The sequence below is a fragment of the Nannobrachium achirus genome, assembly GCF_963921795.1.
Source record: "Nannobrachium achirus genome assembly, chromosome: 16".
In the NCBI taxonomy this organism is placed as follows: Eukaryota; Metazoa; Chordata; class Actinopteri; order Myctophiformes; family Myctophidae; genus Nannobrachium; species Nannobrachium achirus.
Window position 1 is genome coordinate 48,703,754 of NC_137823.1, and position 20,923 is coordinate 48,724,676.

A 20,923-nucleotide genomic window follows, 5' to 3' on the forward strand; every position below is an offset into this window, starting at 1 on the left:
GCCCAATATATAGGGATGCCAGGATTAATAACATGGGTTAACATGCTATTAAAGTCTATAAAGATGTTGACTGGTAGTCAATCCGTTTTTTCTTTGGCCAGCCTGCACAAAACAACAGTGGTGGATGTGTCAATACTGCTTACAAAGTAAAAATACAAGTCAAGTGCGGTATTCAAAATGTACTTGAGTAAAAGTACAAAAGTATTGGATTAAAATATACTAAAGTACCAAAAGTAAAAGCAGTTAAAAATGTCTAAAAAAAATCTTAAAAACTTTTTGATGTGATTTATTGTGAGCTTGTAGATTGGCTATAGGGCTGAAGTGGTGTTTTGTAACAATAATCAAAATCTACAAAGTAACATAAGTTTTCATAAAAGTAAAATATTTTCCTCTGAGGCGTAGTGGGGTAGAAGTAAAAGTTTTGAAAATAAATAAATAAATACTGAAAAAAGGGGGAAAATACCTAAAATGTGTACTTATTAAGTACAGTACTTGAGTACATGTAGCCTATTTAGTTACTTTACACCACTGCAAAAGTGCAAAACATTCTATGTGACCAGTCATTCTGCTGACAGAAGTAGCCAAGATAGGATAGACATGATGAAATCTGATGTGGAACAAACTGCATGCTCAGGCATGTAGCCTGGCTACATACACAGGTTCCTGATAAGAACAGTGCAGTACCATGGATGTACAGCACTAGTTCTCAAAGTGGGGGTTGGGGACCCCCAGGGGTCCTTGAAGGGATTCCACGGGGTCCCCAGCAAAATTGTTAAAGATGCAGTGCCATGATTTATTTCCCCCCAATTATCAGGTATTATGATTATACTAGGATGAGGAATATTTCCAAAAGAGTGTACAGAAAGTTAAAATTAGTTTTTTTTTGTTCAGGTGGGTGGTGACCCAGCTGAAGTTAGCCACGTCCACAGTGTTGGGTGAATGGTAAAAGGGGATGATTATATGATTGTCATTTAATCACGTCATGTTTTTGGATCGGCACTTTTGACCCACAAGGTGTCAGCCTCCAGGAAGAAATCCAAAATACAAAGGGAATACATAATTGCTCATAACAACCACACCAGGGGGTTTAATGAAGTAGTGTCAACCTCATAGAGACATGAAAACCAAAAAAATAACAAAACTATGGCACCACCTAGCTCTGGTCCATAGCGTTAGTGGAGTTCTCCCTAAGGCACCACCTAGCATCACATGCATATATCCAACATGTGAGCTTGTTTATCTTGAAAAGTTGTGAACATTTGGGAATAATGTAGAACTTTTAAAACAAACATGTGAAACCTTGTGGGAGTCCTTGACATGAGAACATTTGAGAATCAATCACTGATGTACAAAAAAGATTGAGACAGTGAGATGTGATGTCTGATGTGGGCCAACAATGTGATGTTTTAATCTTGTAGCCTACACACAATGGCAAAAATAACGACAACATGAGAATATGCTATACAATAGTACAAATAAAAATAACAATAATAATAGCAAAATGAAAAATATAAATTGGCAAATTTGGCTATATCTAATCTTATAACACATCTGCAGTTGTATTTCTTTGAATGGAATTTAGTTATGGGATACTTTTATTTTGAAAGGAAGAAAGGGTTAGAGCGGAAGTCCGGTGGAACACGTGTGACGTGAGTGTAGTCCGTAGTGTTTTGTTTTGCCTTCAGAACCAGAAGTACAGTATGTAGTCGGTACTAGTCAGCGTGAAAGAAAATGAAATAAAGTAGGATAGTCCGCGACGTCCTTTACCTTTGCAAAATGTCCCCAGCAAGGAGAAATGTAAGGGAGAAAAAAAGGTAAGACCAACTTACTGATGGTATACAGGCTAGCAATATCAATATTGATCAATGATCATATAAATGGTGTGATATAATAGCCATTTGCTGTATTAACGGTGGTTTTGTTCGAGTCATTTTGAGGGCTGGTTCTCAAACTTTTTCATGTCGAGGAGGACATCGTAAAATCAATGTTAATTTAACTCTTGAGAGTGTACAAATGGACCCTTAAATGGACCCCATTTGGTTCCATTTGTACACTCTGAGTTACATACCCATAAAAGGGTCCATTTGGTTCCTAACTATCATGTAGCTGTGGACCCCCTGTAACTCCCTCAAGAACCCTTGGCCTGGGGGTCCCCCGACCTCACTTTAAGAACCAATGATTTATTTTCTTCTCTCTCTCTCTCTCTCTCTCTCTCTCTCTCTCTCTCTCTCTCTCTCTCACACACACTTCTGCATGTCTGTCATCTGCCATCAGACCAAAACTAGACTGGAGGTTTGTGCAGAGGTTCTGCAGTATCCAGAAGGTCCTGTTTCCATCATGGTCAAGTCAGAGTGTGCTGATGTTTGGGACACTTCTTGGAGTTACCTTGACAGGTAGTTTAACCTTTGGCAAATATTAAGATAAGACCTTTTCATTTGCATAACAAAAAAGGCAGTACAATATCTGTTGATTCAGTTGTATGTCAGTATCAAGTGACAGAGGTTTACATTCAAGCACAGCAAATACGACTTAAGTTTTAATACGTCTTTCAGTCAGCTGTCATTGATATATTGAACATGGGGAAAACATTGTGCAAAGCTGCATTCTTTACTGGGGAAAGTTGCATTTGCTTACTTTGTTTTACAATCGGCTTGAGGACTGTCTACTGGGACAATTTGTTAACTCATCATTTTTCCCCCTCCCATGCTTAGAGCAACTGATCATTTACCAAGTGGGTGTTCTTCCAAGCCAGTTCTACAAAGTGCTGGCTGACAAGGATTACCCAGGATTCACCTCTCTATTGTCCCTGGCTGTGGGGCTCATATTGCTCAATTCCACAGTAAGTTGATGTCTATTATAATGTAGCAAACTGTATACCGGCCAACCTTTCTAGAACCCTCACAGCAGGGGAATGTGCATGCTCACATCCATTCCTGACACTCAACATGTCTTACTTGCTAGGGAAAATATAACCAGTTTGAGCGACGAAGTAACTTCCGCATTCCAACAGCCCTCATTAAATTAGTTTAGTAGGCAGGTTCAAAAAGTCCAAGTATTCCTCCAGGCAAGATTCCCTAGAAAAAGAAAATTCCCTGAATGAGAATTTATTGTGATAAACTAATAATGCAAAATGCATTCATTACAAAACATCTTGTGTAGCAATTCATGGTGGTTGTAAATGAAAGGATGTGCAGGAGTCATTCCTCTTACTCTTTTTTCTTCTCTTAATTCTTTTATCCCACGAATTTGTAACCCATTTTTCACCCAGTGCCAATTGCCTAAGATGTAATCCTGGGCACTACTCTCCCTCTGCCAACCTGGGGAGAGCCCCGAACTGAGCTCATGCTTCTACTCAAGATTGAGATTGGACAGAGATTTTTATCTTTATTTTTAGGCCTAATACGCATTTTCCTTTTCTTTCATTGATAAAAATAAACAGATCCAAAAAAGGTGTAGCCACTGAAGCCTAAGCTTATTGTGCCTACCCTTTAGTTTAAACCATTAAGTAGCTTCATACTACGAGAAAATATAAAAACAACAAACAAACTGAAACAAAACAAGATGCATGTAGCAGGCAAAACTCCCCTTTTACATGTGCTATTATTATATAAATCAAACAATAGTTGTGCACATAAAAGAAAAAAACATCTGTCCCACTGTTGTAATGCCATGGCCCTGCCCATTTTTATTATTTAAAGTGCATGGTCCAGCTGAGAGGATTGGGTTATACCAAGAGTGATAGGATGTAAGAGAACGCACCTTGGTACTGCAGCTGCCTCGCAATAGAACATGAAAGCTAAGTAATTGTATTATTCAATAGATGCAATGGTTTTGGACAATGGGATTATCATTCGTGATTCAGGTTTCACAATGTGTTGTAATCGTGAAACTTGGCTTATTTGGTCAGCTGTTGCACCTTGCCCTCTCCTCCTCCCCATTACACAATGTTTAATAATCAGACATTCTACAGTCCATCTTTCCATCCATCCACAGAGACAATAAAATCATAGAGGCCATTACTCACATTTGATATGATTAATTAAAGATAGATTTCCACCAAAAAACATCAATACCTAGCATTTTTATTAGAATTTTAAGCAAAATAATCAGGATGATTATCATTTTATTGTGGAGTGCTTGCTATGGTTGATACAAAAGATGATGGTTTATTTTACAATGTCTTATTTTACAAGGTCAGGTTAACCTGTTGCTTCATTGAACTAATAGTAGGTCATACTATCATTGAACTCTGAATGACCTATTATCATTGCACTCTGATTGAACTACAAGAGGAAATGTGAACACGCCTGATTTTATAGCTGGGCTATTAGGCCTAAAAATAAAGATATACATCTCTGTCCAATCTCAATCTTGAGTAGAAGCATGAGCTCAGTTCGGGGCTCTCCCCAGGTTGGCAGAGGGAGAGTAGCGCCAAGGATTACAGTTTAGGCAATTGGCACTGGGTGAAAAATGGGTTCCAAATTTGTGGGATGAAAGAATTAAGAGAAGAAAGAAGAGTGGAATGACTCCTGCACATCCTTTCATTTACAACTACCATAAATTACTACACAATATGTTTTGTAATGAATGTATTTTGCATTATTAGTTAATCACAATACATTCTCATTCAGTTATAGGCAATGAAAGTTTAATTTAATGTAGAATGGATCAAATCATGTACTACAGTGGCCAGACTGTTGCCTCACACAATTTTCAAATGCTTCTGGTCAGCATTTGGAGTTTGTGGAATAGTTGTCTGGCTACGCAAGACTCAATACAACAGGTCTGTGTCAGGAGCATTGTGGAAAAGGGTTCTGTAAGCAGACCGCTAATGGGAAGCTTAGAAATGTAGATCTAGAATAGATAAACATAGATTCAGAGAAGTGCAAACAAAAAAGTATAAAGAATGTTTTTCTAACAATATTTGACAAAATAAATGTATCCAAAAGTATTTTGGACATTTTCGATTACTAAAAAAAGAAATTATGTCAAGATTAACCACTGAACGCCATAAACGTCTTATACGTCTTTGGACCTCGGTGCCATAAACGTCTTTTACGTCTTTTTAATTAATCAAAAGTTTTATCATTTTTTCATAATTGTAATTTCAAAAAAATCGCTCTAGAAGTTGGCCATATGCCTCCGTGACCTGAGCGATACGGCCGATTTGACTGTAGCACCAGTGTAACACAGTCCGGCGGAAAATCGGTATAGCCGAAGATTGGTTCCGGCCGTTTAAATGTGATCTAAAACGTTCGTTTATACACTTTCCCGTGCATCCCTGACGAACTATAAGTACTCAAAAAACGCAGAAAATTCTCAGGATTCCAGCGGTGCCATCCATTCTTCTCTACCTATCCTTGATCGCGATCGCCAGGGTTCCGAAGTGTGTAGCATGCTAGCTAAAAGGCCTGGCCAAAATGTAAACAACAGGCCCAAACCAAAAAAAAGATGGACGTCTTCTTCCTTCTTCTGTTAGTTGATCAGATAGTAGGAGACCACCCTCTGGTGGTTTTCAAATGGTATTGCACTCCAGATTGCACACAGGGCCCATCACAGCACACACATATGATGATGATCAAGACATCTTACACATGTTCTATTGAAGCCCAAATCTAATGATAGGATATATATATATAAATATACATGTTTTCCTTTGTAAGAGGGGTAGTGTGGCTTTCGATAGAAGCATAGATTTATATATGTAATTTAAGTACAAAATATGATTTTGGCCCCCATAAAAAGGCAAAATTAAGCAAAATGGCTGGCACCAGTTTTGTAGATTTTGAATAAAGGGTGGCATTCACTGAGTTAAAGAAGATTTGTATTTTTAAATCTCATAAACAAGTACTATTATTTGGCTTTGTTCATCAACATTGTCGCAACAATCACAAAAATAACGAAATAATTAAGAATAACAATAGTATAGTAATAGTAATAGTAATAGAAAGGTAAAGAAATAGTGATAGATACATGGAAGGTGCTGTATGTATGCATGGGTCCTAATTCTAAGTGTAATAATACTGTATGTATGCAGCATATGTTGTATATTAGCTTATATTTACATAAACAGCATATGTGTATGTGCTTGTTATTGTCTGTAAAACAGTCTGGCTAGGGTCTTTGATAAACTTAAAGGAACACAATAACGTCTGTTGTATATGTTGTGGATGGAGGGAATGTCATGTCCACTGATGCCCTGGGCTTTCTGCATGACATAGGTTTAGGTGTACATGTAAATATTTTGGTTGTAAATATATATCCATTTCTTACTTTCTCTCCCTCACTCTCTCTCTCTCGTTCTCTTTGTCTCTCCTCTCTCCTCATAATGCCTCAGCTTAAAAGTCTGGACCAGTATATATGCAGTCAGATGTATGTCAACTGGAGACAGACGCTTACTGAGAGCCTCCATGCGGACTACTTCCTAGGCAGGGTCTATTACACCCTCAACGTACTGAGAGAGGACATAGATAACCCGTAAGCCTGAAAGTCACACAAGGTTCCTTTTCTTATAGTATGTAGATTGTTTAATATGTAGTCTACCAGGGGTTCCCAAACTCTTTTGTCTCAGGGCACCCCATAAATATGTTTTTAATCCGAGGCACCCCTTCATTATAATTTTCACTCCCAGCACCTTATATGTATAGCATATCGTCGTTGTCGGGTGGAAACCTTGTATGTCCAAAACCGTTCGTTTTGTATTTACCATCTATAAAATGATCTAAACTAGTGAAAACAGCAGATTTACAAGCACACAACGCCTCGCATCGCGAGGCGTTGTGTGCTTGTAGATGGGCTGTTTTCACTAGTTTTGTGCGACAGTCTTGTATGATGAAGCAGAGCTTTGCTTTACCAAAAGACCTATACATTTGAAACTTGGAGATACAAGTTTTTTTTTTGTGATTATGGTGCAAGGAAAACGTTGAGATAATAGCCATTTTGGTTAGAACTGACTGAAAATAACTTTGTACTTCAAGTTTAAAATGATACTAAATATTTTCCATTTCCAAATATTATCAAATTATCTCACGGCACCCCTGGACTGCCGTCGCGGCTTTGAAAACCCCTGGTCTTTACTATAGACATTTCAATATTCAATATGTGAAAACATATTGTCTTGAATTCTGTGTACAAACAGTTCAGTACAGCTTCGCTAGTTTGTTCTGGTGATTTGCATATGTTTTGTGTGACTTGCAGAGATCAGCGAATAAGCCAGGATGCAGACAGGCTGTGCAAGCAGATGAGCACCATGGCTAGTCGGCTGATAGTGTCACCATTCACGCTGTCTTACTACACCTACCAATGCTACCACAGGTATTACCACAACTACCAATGCTACTACAGGTGAAGTTGTAACAAGCTGATAAAAACACCACTACAAACTAAATACTCACTGCTGACCATTTTCCAAAGCATAACGTGGTTTGTTTGAGTTTTGACTTGAGAAAAGTAACCATTGGGTTCCATTATATTATAACCACACACTGTTGTTTAGCCAACATTGACTCAATTAGGTACTGTAATGTTTGAATGATGGACATAAGCCAGGTACACAAATAAAAAGAATCTGTCTTTACAAATGGCCAAAGTTGTTAGTAGACAATTACATGTATTGACAGCATTTATTGTATTGGCAGCTAATTTACATGTGTGGATTTCTAAATACAGTTTGGAACCAGCTTACCTCTCATTGCTTTTTCAATCAAATGTTTTCTTTCATCTGTGTTTTGAAGAGTAGGCAATTAAGAGAGACAAGAAATAGAAGGAAAATGCTTAACTGCCCCTGTGAAAGATGGGACTAAACCTCATGCTATTCTGTTATAATTATACTTACTTAACATCTGATCTACTCCATTCTACTTTTTCCTCCTTGCAGTACTGGCTGGATCGGCCCTGTGAGTATATTTGGCTATTTTGTGGTTGGGACAGTTGCCAACAAAATTCTTATGGGTCCCATTGTGGCCACTCTGTATGAGCAAGAGAAACTGGAAGGAGATTTCAGGTAAATTCAATATGTTTTAACAAGCAATAAATGCGGTACAAAGAATGTGTGTTGATGCATGGACAATGATGCCTTACATTAGCTTAAAGTGATAGTTCACCTATTTTTGAAATACTTGCCATTAAAATAGTGGTTACAAATGTATTAATCCATTACCAGAGTCCCGTGGTCAAAGTTCTGGTCAGTTTTAGATGAATATAAAGTAGTTCCGGTGATTTGGCTGGGGCTCATGGCCCAATCATTAAAAAGATGAATCCACAAAACTAGCTTCATTTGTATTGTTGACCTATTTCTACCAAATAGACCAACTTTTGTTCAACTTTGACCCCTCTGTCACATGGTACTATTTTTTGTGTCCAGTATCACTACGCCGCTGCAACGTATTTCCCCAAAACAAGGTGCTTTGCAGGCAGCTGATCAGAACGAAACCTCGCTCTATATGGTAGAAATAGGCCAAAAATACAAATTACGCTAGTTTTGTGGATTAATCTATTTTCAATGAACTACTTGATATTCATTAGAAACTGACCAGAACTCTGACCACGGGACACTGGTAATCAATTAATACATTTTTAACCACTGTTTTAATGGCAAGTATTTCACACAGCTTTGTCAAAAATAGGTGAACTATCACTTTAAACAACTAATCTTATTGTATTTTTTTTAGAATGAATCATGTAAACAAACATTAGCGTGTATCAACAACAATAATTGTGAATATCACTAGAATAGTTGGATGTAGACTAGAGACAGCTTTATTAGAGCATGTCATCTCTGTTGTGTGGAAACCTCATATGTTTCGAGCTTGTGGATCTGCTACTTTTGATACTTTTGCAGTGATGTTACTAGGTTTTCAATGTAATGGGTCCCAGGACCCACAGGTGGTCATTCAAATGGGTCCCAGAAAAGTTTTATGAGTCCTCAATACAATGTTTTCGAGCGCTGTGAGCTTGTAGATTGGCTATTTTCAAAATGTTTGCCTATTTCTTATATTTATTTTACAATTTGGCTAATGTTTGAACTTAGAACTAGGATTTCTAAATACACTAGGCTACAGACACCCATTTAATTATATTTATATCACTGGGACCCCAATTTATATTAAATGTTAAAATACTAGAGTACAAATGGAACAGGTCCATTTGGTTCCATTTGTTCACCGAGTTACAGACCCATAAAGTTCTATTTGGTTCCTAACTATCATTTATCTGGGGATCCCCTGGAACTCCCTCAAGGACCCAGGACCCCACTTTGAGAACCACTAGTGAAAATAGCTTTTAGCTGTTCCAGGTTTAACTGATAATAAATCTTTACAGTGTTTATCTTACACAATACATTAAAAAACGAATTAAACTATCTAAACTAATATAGCAACTTAAGTAGAAGGAGTAAATTATTTTAACATGGACTCCAATGGAGGCGCATCCCCGGGACCCCAGGACCATGACATGAATGAGTCCCTGTGCGACTTGAATGAGTTTTTGATGCGGGATGCGCATGTAATGACAAAACTGCTTTTGTGTGACGCCTGTAGTATGATCAAGAAGGACATTCATTTACAAAAAAAAGTTAGAATATGGAGATAAGAGGTTTCTGCCCGACAGCGTCCATGTCCGTCTAAAGTCTACAGTCGTGGAAAACATTGATTTAAAGAGGAAGCTGTTCATGTAGACTTTGGCCCAGAGCCATTTGCCTATGAGGACATATTTTATAGGATGTGTGTCAGCCAAATGCCATGCAGATGGCTCTAATGCTGGTTTTGCAATCACAGATTGATATGGAGATGTCTTTGAAGGCTGGGAGACGGTTATGTCGAGAGAGAATGCGTTCTGGGCAGGCTCTTAACAAACTGTTTATTTTCATGCCAAAATAAAATGATGACATTCTGCCTCCAGGTTCAAGCACATGCAGATCAGAGTCAATGCAGAGTCAGCTGCTTTTTTCAGGTTAGACTCATGAATGTTTTCATTGTCTGTTTTGTTTTCTTATGTGGGATATTAATGCATGATATTTGCCACATATTGTAGGAAAATGAGTTGGGTTCCATGCTGATTTTACTTGATATTTTACTTCCAAATCTCATTTGGAAGTAAAAATAGTCCCATTGAAAGAACACTAATTTAGGCATAGGCTACACGGAGCTGGATATTTCATATATCCCAGTTTTTCAAATATCCACATAGAAAAATATCTAGGTCCATATGACAAAGATATCTAGGTCTAACAAGCACACACACAGTAAAGTCTTCAGAGATATCCGGGTTCCCTGTCTACACGGATCCAGTGAATCGGATATTTTTCAATCTCTCCACTTATTTATCCGGTTTCAAAAATATCCAGTTTCGCAGCCAAAATATCCAGCTTCGTGTGGCTGCAAGCCCCAAACGCACGTGTGCTTTCAAACCACGGTTTATTTACACCAGCTCCCACAGCGTGTACACTACGTGTTAATGGCTTGTGTATGTCTGTGCAAATGTAGAGCCGGTAAGGTGGAGCACATGAGGACTGACCGCAGATTGCAATCTCTACTGCGTACTCAAAGGAATCTGATGAACAAGGAGCTCTGGCTTTATAGTAAGAAACACACTGATCTGTCATTAGGGTGTGTGCAACTACTACACTTTCATGCATCGTCTAATCCAGTGTTTCTCAACCACTGTGCCTGGGGACCTTTGGTGTGCCCCTGAGAAGGGTCAAGTGTGCCCCTTGAACGTGCTTGAAAGCCAGTATTGTATTTATCATTTTAAAAATAATTTAAACTAGTGAAAACAGCCGATCTACAAGCACACAACGCCTCGCGGTGCTAGGCGTTGTGTGCTTGTAGATCTGCTGTAGATCACTAATGTTGTGCGACAGCCTTGTATGATGAAGCAGGGCTTTTTTTTTTTTTTTTTTTACAATATGTTTATTTTCTTTTTTTAGACATACATAAAAGCATATACAATACAATAAAATCAAAGTTCAGACAACAAAAAAACACATAAAACAAAACACCCGTAGAACACAAAACAATCATGACACAAAGAGCACATACATCACATCAACATCCCGATACATAATAATAATAATAATAAAACTTTATTTGTATAGCACCTTTCATGACATGAAATGCAGCTCAAAGCGCTTTACAGAGCAGAAAATGAAGCACAAGTGCTTAACAGAGAAAAAATAAAATACAAATAAAAATACAGAATAAAAACAAATACTTAATACATTTTTCTACCCCTCACTTTGAGTAGACTTTCCTATTTTCTAGGAGATACTTACACTGTTATTTTAATACATTTTTCTACCCCTCACTTTGAGTAGACTTTCCTATTTTCTAGGAGATACTATTCTACCCTTTACTTCGGTGTAGACTTCTCTGTTCTCAGAGGAAAACCTTCCCTATTGCTAGGGGAAAACCTTCCCTATTGCTAGGGGTATACCTTCTCTGTTCTACAGAGGAAACCAAACCTTCCCTGTTGCTAGGGGTATACCTTCTCTGTTCTACAGAGGAAACCAAACCTTCCCTATTGCCAGGGGTATACCTTCTCTGTTCTACAGAGGAAACCAAACCTTCCCTATTGCTAGGGGTATACCTTCTCTGTTCTACAGAGGAAACCAAACCTTCCCTATTGCTAGGGGTATACCTTCTCTGTTCTACAGAGGAAACCAAACCTTCCCTATTGCTAGGGGTATACCTTCAAAACCTTTTAAAAAAATGAAGCACAAGTGCTTAACAGAGAGAAAATAAAATACAAATACAAAAAATACAGAATAAAAACAAATAATTAAAATGATTACAATTAAGCAGAGAAATAACAATTTCAGAACAGTGCGGACGTCAATTAGCAGCACAGGGATTTAAACATTTAGCTAAAAGCAAGAGTAAAGAAATAGGTCTTGAGCTGTGCTTTAAAGCTATCCACAGAGGCTGCCTGTCTTAGGTGTAGTGGGAGTTTATTCCAAGCTGTCGGTCCGTAGAAGCAGAAAGCTGCTTCACCATATTTTTTATATGTCATTGTTGGCGCCTCAAGTAGGTCTGCACTAGAGGACCTGAGTGGGCGGGTTGGAACATATCTATGCAGGCAGTTATAGAGGTACGAAGGTGCCAGACCATTTAGAGCTTTATAAACAAGTAAAAGTATTTTAAAATCAATCCTAAAAACAACCGGGAGCCAGTGTAGCGACGCTAAGACTGGAGTAATATGTTCTCTTATCTTAGTTTTAGTTAAAACTCTGGCTGCCGCATAAGCCACAAGGCCAGCCAAATGACCGTAGAAAGAAAAGAAATTATAAAAAAAAAGCAACTACCCTACTCCTGGTTCCTCCATCAGATAGGAAAGATTACTTTGCGAAGAAACGTACAAATTTGAAACTTGGAGATACAAGGTTTCTTCCCGCCAGTGACGATATTTACACCCCCGTATTATGTTGGTGTGCCCATGGATTCTTGGGACATGAAAAGTGTGCCCAATGCCCATGCAGAAAAAAGGTTGAGGAACACTGGTCTAATCTCATGTATTCTCTCTATTTCTCTCTCTCTCTCTCTCTCTCTCTCTCTCTCTCTCTCTCTCTCTCTCTCTCTCCCTCCCTCTCTCTCCCTCTCTCTCCCTCTTGCTACTCTCAGTTGGGGTGAACACCTTTGACTACCTGGGAGGTTTCCTCAGCTACATTATCATCGCCATCCCTATTTTCTCTGGGATTTATGACGGCCTCAGCCCCGGTGATCTCAGTGCACTCATTAGTAAGGTAGGCATATGTGTTTCTGCCCCCAGAAGCCTTACTTTGTTTGTAAATACACATTAAATTTACAATTTAGCAGACATTCTGTATCCAGAGCAATTTACAGTAAGCAAGGTAAACACAGCAAATGCAGAGAGACTATGTAGTGCCTCAGTAATCATGGGTACACACACCAAGAACCTAGGATTAAGGTTAGGGTGATTCCCCTTCTGTATCTCTTTGAATGTGTCTCTCCCTGAAAGATTGCTTTAAATAATTAATTCAAATCTGAATGTGATTGTCACTCCTCTGTTAAAACCCTTTGCTGACCAGATTGTAATATGTGTACAGAATGGAATATATGTCAGAATGGTCAAATTAATTTGAACAGTGTCAAGCTTGTACTAGAATTTGTTTATTTGCCTACCTTCGTCCAACACTGGGTGGCAGCAAAGCCTCTTCTAAAGAACTTAATAAAAACAGATAGGGTAGGGTAGGTAGACAATAAATGATCTTGCTCCCGAGTTTCAATGAGATAAGATTACACAAATAAATAAATAAATAAACGAAACAAATTAATCGTTACACTAGATTTGTACGAGATACATTTAGCCAATCTCAATCATCGAACATCATCACTATCAAGTAAACAATAACCATTAAATGTAAAGCCATCATGTTATTATATTTCCACACAAAGCAACCAAATGCTTGTGTGAACAACGCATTGATTTAGGCAGCATTTTGCGTCACAATGTAGAGATTCTAAAAGTAAAGATTGAATTATTCTCTTTCTTCAGCTCATACACAATTCTTTCTTTCTTTCTTTTTGTCCCTGTCATGGTCAGAATGCCTTTGTGTGCATCTACTTGATAAACGGCTTCACTCAGCTAATAGACCTGTCAACCACTCTGTCAGATGTGGCCGGATACACCCACAGGTATCACACAGCATACCCATTGCCTCATTTGGGTGTACACGTGCGTGTTTGAAATCCAGCTATTTGATGATCGATGACTGCTTGTGTGTGTGGACTACAACGTCCTCCGTGTGTGTGTGTGTGTGTGTGTGTGTGTGTGTGTGTGTGTGTGTGTGTGTGTGTGTGTGTGTGTGTGTGTGTGTGTGTGTGTGTGTGTGTGTGTGTGTGTGTGTGTGTGTGTGTGTGTGTGTGTGTGTGTGTGTGTGTGTGTGTGTGTGTGTGTGTGTGTGTCAGGATAGGGGAGCTGAGAGAGGTAATGGATGACATCTTGCGCAGCCAGTGTGATTATGACCCAGCGTCGGGGGAAAGCTACAACTTTGACAGGTACAACCTATGTATGTCTGTTTAACATTCTTGGCTGCTGCTGTATGACATTTGTATTTAGGGCAAGGTGGACAAGACTTTTTTTTCCACTAGCAAAGGAGTATGGGATCCCAAAATCTTTAAACCAGCCAAGATTAGAGATTATTTTTGGTTCTGTTTTAAAGAACTAATGTCTTTTCTCTACCTTTCTTTGATCTTTGGTGGAAAGTAACATTTTGAGGTATTTTTACATCTACTCTATATTGTACTATTTATTCCACAACAATAATTTGAAAGCTTTATTGACTAGTAGTTAGTTTGCAGATTTAGATTATTATTCCAAAACATACATTAACTACTTAAAGCCTATTTTATAATAGGCTATTTGAAAATACATCTGCATAGCAGCAGATCTCCACCAGATCTGCTATTTTTTTTATTTGAATAGTTTTACTTTGGTACTGTAATCTTATTTTGATGTGAATACCCTTGTACATTTTGCTCAAGTAAAATGTTAAATCCCAGCTTTTTACTTGTAATTACACAACATAAAGTATTTTTATATTGTGGTATTGCTACTTTTGCTTAAAGACGGACTGCAACGGAAGTTATGTACTTGCTCCACTTCCTTGTCGCAGTTCCTAGTGAAACGGTCCAGAAAGGAGGGACATAGAGCTGGAGGGAATGTGATTTGACAGTCAAAAAGTAGGCAGGCCATAACTCATTGAAGACATTAATATGTAAAGACGGGGAGGGCTGACGAGCAACGCTCAGTGTCACAGCGTCGCGCTATAGACTGACAAGGCAGCAGCTACGGAAAACAAATTTGCGTTCATAGGACATACAGTATGATGTCCGCACGGCTTGTGATTGGCTGAACCGGAGGCAAGCCAGCGCAACACACTGGCCCGGCTGTGTGGGGAGGACACAGGCACCTGTCAGTCATTCTGACCTCTTGAATTATTAAATAGCAATAACATTCGTCATCAGGCTTTTGCGTTTTCGTTTAAGGGCTGGGCTTAGGGCTGTAATTGTCTTGTTATAATACTCAAACACAGGATCTTTTCACTTTCTTTTTTTGCCATCTACTGGCCATATTATTACTACAGATATGCTCTACAAGTGTGAAAAACATATTTTGGATTTCACTTGGTCTTTAAGTTAAAAATCAGAGTACTTTCCCCAACGTCACGTATTCTGCCATGTCGCTCCTCCACACAGTGACTATGATATCCATGGAGGACCGACGGACACGGCCTTCATCTTGGACCGGCTGTCCTACAAGTGTCCTTACTCAGAGGACCTACTGGTGGAGGACCTGAACCTGAAGATCAGCCAGGGAAATCACCTGTTGGTGGTGGGGAACACAGGAACCGGCAAGACCTCTCTACTGAGAGTCCTCAACCGCCTCTGGGAGGCAGATAGCGGTACGGTGGCCGGGAGAGCTGTGCGCTTAATATGAGAGCGGGTAGAAGAAGATGCTTTTATGATCCCCATTCCTATCCTTGAGGTCTACTGACGTGTTTTGGCCTTTCCCCAGGTTTTGTTCAGATGACCACGTGCTTCGGACCCAGGGGCATTCTCTTCCTGCCCCAGAAGCCTTACCTAACCGATGGAACACTCCGTGAACAGGTATTTCTCTTTTAGACCAGACCTTGCTAGTTGCACTGTTAATACATTACCTATGACACATATTTGTGTTCAAGTATATTTTGTGTGGAATGTTTCTTAACAAAACTATAAAGTCGAGAAATCAAAGAAAAACCAAAAGGAACATTTAGTAACATTTGACTGTTTTTACTTTAACAGGTGATCTACCCTTTGAAAGATATTTACCCTGCATCAGGTATGATGGTGAATCCTGCAGCTAGTCTGTCAGTGGTTTGCAAACTTTCTGTGTCCACGGCACACCAACGGGCAAGTCAAAATCCCAAGGCACACCTGTATTCAAAGCGAAAATAGCCGGTTGTAGATTGTCTATTAAATAATATTAATTAAATTAAAAGTTAATAATTCATACATTTGTATTATACTTTTTGTATTCTTTGATCCCTAGGAAGTTATAGAGTCATACTTAATGATACAGCAGTTCTCTCAAAGGTTACATGAATATATAGATTTGTTAGTATTTTCTCATGTTGCTGTCTTGTTTTCAGGGGATGTGGATGATGACCGAATAATACAATTCCTAGAGCTAGCAGGGGTGGTGAGTGTATTTGTTTAACTATGCTTTTATAAAAATGTAACAGTAGCAGTATCAGTGAAATCTACATTTATTATTATATATATAAATTATATGTATTACAGTATGCCCTTCTTTCGTCCGTCTGTCAATATTCCTTTGCCATTGCTCGTTCACTTGGGGTCCGATTTGAATTGAACTTCAATACCAAGATGGCTTGCAGGGGATTGCATTTCAGCATTCTGCACCCACTGTCATTGTCATAATTGACGGGCGTATTATACTCCCGTATGTGATTCTCTTGAGTGTTTTAACATGCAGTCACCTTCAAGCTGTCACTAATTCACCTTGGATGCAACACTGAAGCAAGCCTTATTTCTGTCATTTTCTCCAGTCCAGTCTCCTGAAGCGTACCGGTGGGTTGGACGAGCAGGTAGAGTGGAACTGGTAAGAGTGAAACCGGGAAAATAAACAACACCGTAAAATCTTCAGACACTGAGGATTCACATTGACAAATGATTCTAAAATAAATGCCATGGCTCTCTCTCTAGGTATGATGTCCTGTCTCCAGGGGAGATGCAACGTCTCAGCTTCGCACGCCTCTTCTACCTGCAGCCCAAATATGCAGGTCTGTTGCCCTAAACAAAGTCCTTGTATCCCCTCTTATTATGTTGGCAATATAGAGGGTATGCGCATGCATACAGTGAATGGCAAATCGAGTGGCATATCGAATGGCAAAGTGAGTTTAACGTTGTTTAATGTTGTTTAATGCAATCAGATAGGACTTTTCTGTTTGGATGTATGGGCTGTCAAGAAAGTAAGTTTTTGCCACTCAGTAGGCGTTCCCACATAACTTGCGGGTATGATGATGATGTCACGCTCATACCCTCTATTCTAGCTTCTTTTAAATCAGCATTGTATTTTCAATTCAATTGCATATACAGTATATAACATTTTATTAGTATTATTGCACTTGTTTTGTCCCCCATTTTATATCAACGTCATAGTTTCAATTCAAGTGCAGATAAATAACATTTTATTATTATTGCACTGTAATTGTGTTTGTATTTTACAGTGCTGGATGAGGCCACCAGTGCTCTGACAGAGGAGGCAGAGTCACAGCTGTACAGAGCCTGTAAACAGCTGGGCATGACCTTGGTCAGCCTGGGACACCGCAGCAGCCTGGAGAAGGTAGAGTAAACACACAGGGTTATGCTTTGCAAATATATCTTTGCAGCTTGGATTGGGGTTTCCAAAGTCATCTTAGGGCGGATTCACACTGCAATCCGTTTGATTAGAACTGATTCTGAAAACGGTTGCTGGTTCACGCTGGCCAGCATTCACATTGGCAGACCTTCTGGCCTCCCTGGAGATCACTAGCACTATACAGCCCGGTCCTATAGGTGGCGGTATGCACATAGTGTCATCAACTATGCGACATTGCTGATGGTGGTCGCCAATAAATTCAGGCACGAAAGCTGGTGTAACAATTCAATGACGCGCGACAGCGCAGTGTGGTTACCAGTGTTGCGGTCTTGGGTCGAGCGACGTTCCCTGATCTACAAGCTCACAATGCCTCGCATCCGCGACGCTTTGTGAGCTTGTAGATCTGCTATTTTCCAGGGGCAGAAACGTGCAGAATGATGAGCCAGTAATAAACGTGCAGAATGATGAGCGAGTATCTGTGTCAGACCTCAGACGTCCAGCGTAGCACACGTTATTATTTTTATTATTTAATATATATAATCAACGTAGCCTACAATTGAAACGCTTTCACAAGCCACAGTGTGGCTTAATATTCACATTAATGGCACGTCAAGCAGGCATAGCAGTGCCAAGGAATCTATAACATCGAAACAAAAGTCAGGGATATAGGTTATTTTCGGTTTGTTTTCATGGTTTAACTTGTAGGCTAGTGCTTTCTCTTTCTGCTTTTCTTTCCCGACGGGCGACAGCAGGAGTATAGCTGCTACGCATCATGCACACGCATGCATGCACGCACGCACCAATCTCTTTCCCCCCCGCTGTAAATCTGATCCTAGAGCAGCATTATCATCTCACAGTTACAGCCATACTTCATGTCGCTGCCTCGCGGCTAATAACGGACCTGAATCTGATCCTAGGTCAGCCTAAACAGCACAGCAGTGACAGCACACAACTACACGCATTGATTGATTGATTGCTTGCTTTACGGTTTGCATAAAAAGCAAAAAGTACACACACGTCTCACACACACAGTATGGGTCCTCTCGGGTTAAACACATGATGATTACAGACCCGTGTTCCGAATGTTTTAACAGAGCGGTGGTTCTGGCCGTTCCGTCTCACTTTCACCCTGCCCTGCGCTCAGTGCGCTGGTGCGAGACAATAAATAACTGTTCGCCAATTGTTACTTCTCTCAATTGGAAGTACATGACACCAGTCCAGCGCACCGCAGTAGTAGGCTAACTGGTGATATAAAAAAATAATTTTAGAAGACAGCCCTACAAGCAAGCAATCTCTCTGTGAGACGAAGTCGCTGATCCCATGGCCATGTCGACAACTGTTACCCAGTGTTTATTTGTGCCGACGCCTGACTCGTCGACATTATATGAGGTCACGTTCAACATCAATACCGGTTTTGAGGACGGTTGCTTCACACTGCTGCTCACCGGTCTCGAGGTCGCACAATGCAGTCTCGAGACTACCTCTTGAGGTGGTTTCGAGGCTATCCGTTTCTAAGGAAAACCGCAAGCTTCACACTGTCAAAACCGGTCTAAACATCTGCCAAGTAGCCTCGAGACCGGTCCCAAGACCGCAGTGTGAATCCGCCCTCTGACTGAGAAGGGATGAGTGTTTAGTCCTATGTACAGCTTTGTCTAAAATAATTATAATAATTTAATTATTAAATATGAAAAAAGCATTGGAAGCAGCAGATGCCATAGCATCCCAAATCATCACTGACTGCGGAAATTGGATGGATATGGATTTGTCTTTTTCTTTTTTAATATTTCAATGCATGGGCAATCTATCTAGGTCTAGGATAAGTTTATTTTTTATTATTTTTACCAGAATAACGGAAAATAATGAACCTTTCCACAATATTCTAATTTTTTGAGACAAAGCTGTATTAAGTCATCGGGATAGATATCCTACGTAAACTCATCTCTATGTGTAGATAATGCTCTTGACACACTTGGCTCTTGACTTGGGAAATGTTATGTCAGATTTTCACTCAAAATAGGACAATAGGGTTGGCATTAAGTATCACCATTAAGTATCTGCAAAGTTCCCCTTTACATTTGTGTAATGCCCAATGTAAAGTATTTTCAGAAGCTGACGCGTGGTGTTTCTGCCTCCATAACAGTACCATGATGTCCAGCTGAAGCTGTGTGGTGAGGGCCGCTGGGAGCTGAGCAAGTTGAAAGGCAGTGGTGGTAACCTGGTTCTCAGAGAAGCAAGCATGTGATCTCTGCATGTATTAGGAGAACCTGGGGAGGAGAGGTGAGCATCAGTCACTCTCCCAAACCTCAGCCATGTTTACATTTATGTTTTTTACTCTGCCTGGGCCGGAGTTGTGCCAGTTGTCGTGGTCAGATATTATTTTATTTTATTTTTTACATTTGGTGCGGGTGAGGAATATATGCTGTTCAGTAAGATCCTGGACATATTTCTTTATATCATTCACATTTTTCTAATCTACATATTCTGGTTGATTTTAAATCCTTTTAGCAATTATGTTTTTATGACCAGTCAATCATTGGTTACTATTTTTGCTGCCTTCCCCACACACTTGCTGTGTGAGTCCTTCATGAGAGGAAGTTAGAAAGTTCCCACATGTAATTTTGAACAGATTTATTTAATTAGAATTGTTTCTGGGCATGGGCCCATAAAGGCAGTAGGACAGGCCTATGCCGAACTCAGAATGTGCACAGGCTTAATTGGATAGGGTCGGGCGTGTTTGTTTGGTCCAGATCTAAACTGTACTTTACGTTCCCCACTAAAGGGGTGCATGGTAACTAACAGCACAAGATTGACCTTGAGTAGGAATGTACTGTAAACTATGATGTTTTTTTTTGTTGTTTTGAAATAAAAGAAGAATTACTTTAAAGAACTAAAACCCAAAGCAATTATAGCAGAAGTAATATGATGACCCACGATGACCCACTGTAGACACTAATCTGTGGTTAGTTAGCCACCAGCCAACCAAAATGTGCCTTAGTGCTTTGTGAAATAAAACATTTTGGGTGGCCAACAGGCCATGTGAAGTATCATCAAAACGTACAACACTAAAACTGACAAAGGTATTCGGTAAAATGTTGTTTTTATATGCACATTTACATGTCAAGATTGTTTACAGTGATTACATTGAAATACATAGTTTTAAAACAAATTATGTTCCTCGATTTTATTTTTGTTTGATATTGTCTGAATGTGATATTGTTGGAGATAAACCTCAGTTGATTAACTTCAGCTTCAGTTAAGTGTTTTAACTTCAGCTTCAGTTAAGTGTTTTGTCTTAACTCCACTTTATTGTGCAATATAGTATGTGGCCCCTATCAATAACAATGGGAAGTACACTGGTTGTGTGTCACAAGAAGTCAACGTCCCCCCTTGACATACGCCCAACAGACAAAGAGTCAGACAAAGCAAGACAAATACAGCTACTATCGGTCATCTTGCTCTTGGTAATCTGCCATAGAGAGAAGCATACAGTACAACTCATATTACGTTTGCGTCTTTCAAAATGATTGCAAAATATAACTTAAAA

General features: G+C 39.4%; 1 protein-coding gene across 1 annotated transcript; it reads left to right on the forward strand.

The window, feature by feature from the left end:
* The first annotated feature begins 1,657 nt into the window (after positions 1-1,657).
* Positions 1,658-20,563, forward strand: abcd4 (ATP-binding cassette, sub-family D (ALD), member 4). Its single transcript, XM_080743997.1, has 19 exons — positions 1,658-1,814; positions 2,275-2,393; positions 2,712-2,839; positions 6,338-6,477; positions 7,198-7,314; positions 7,877-8,002; positions 9,898-9,948; positions 10,482-10,576; positions 12,615-12,736; positions 13,558-13,649; positions 13,923-14,012; positions 15,213-15,418; positions 15,532-15,623; positions 15,801-15,837; positions 16,148-16,197; positions 16,568-16,620; positions 16,725-16,801; positions 17,249-17,364; positions 19,520-20,563. The coding sequence occupies exons 1-19, from the start codon at positions 1,777-1,779 to the stop codon at positions 19,619-19,621; spliced, it is 1,851 nt and encodes a 616-aa protein (XP_080600123.1). The 5' UTR covers positions 1,658-1,776; the 3' UTR covers positions 19,622-20,563.
* Positions 20,564-20,923: the final 360 nt, after the last annotated feature.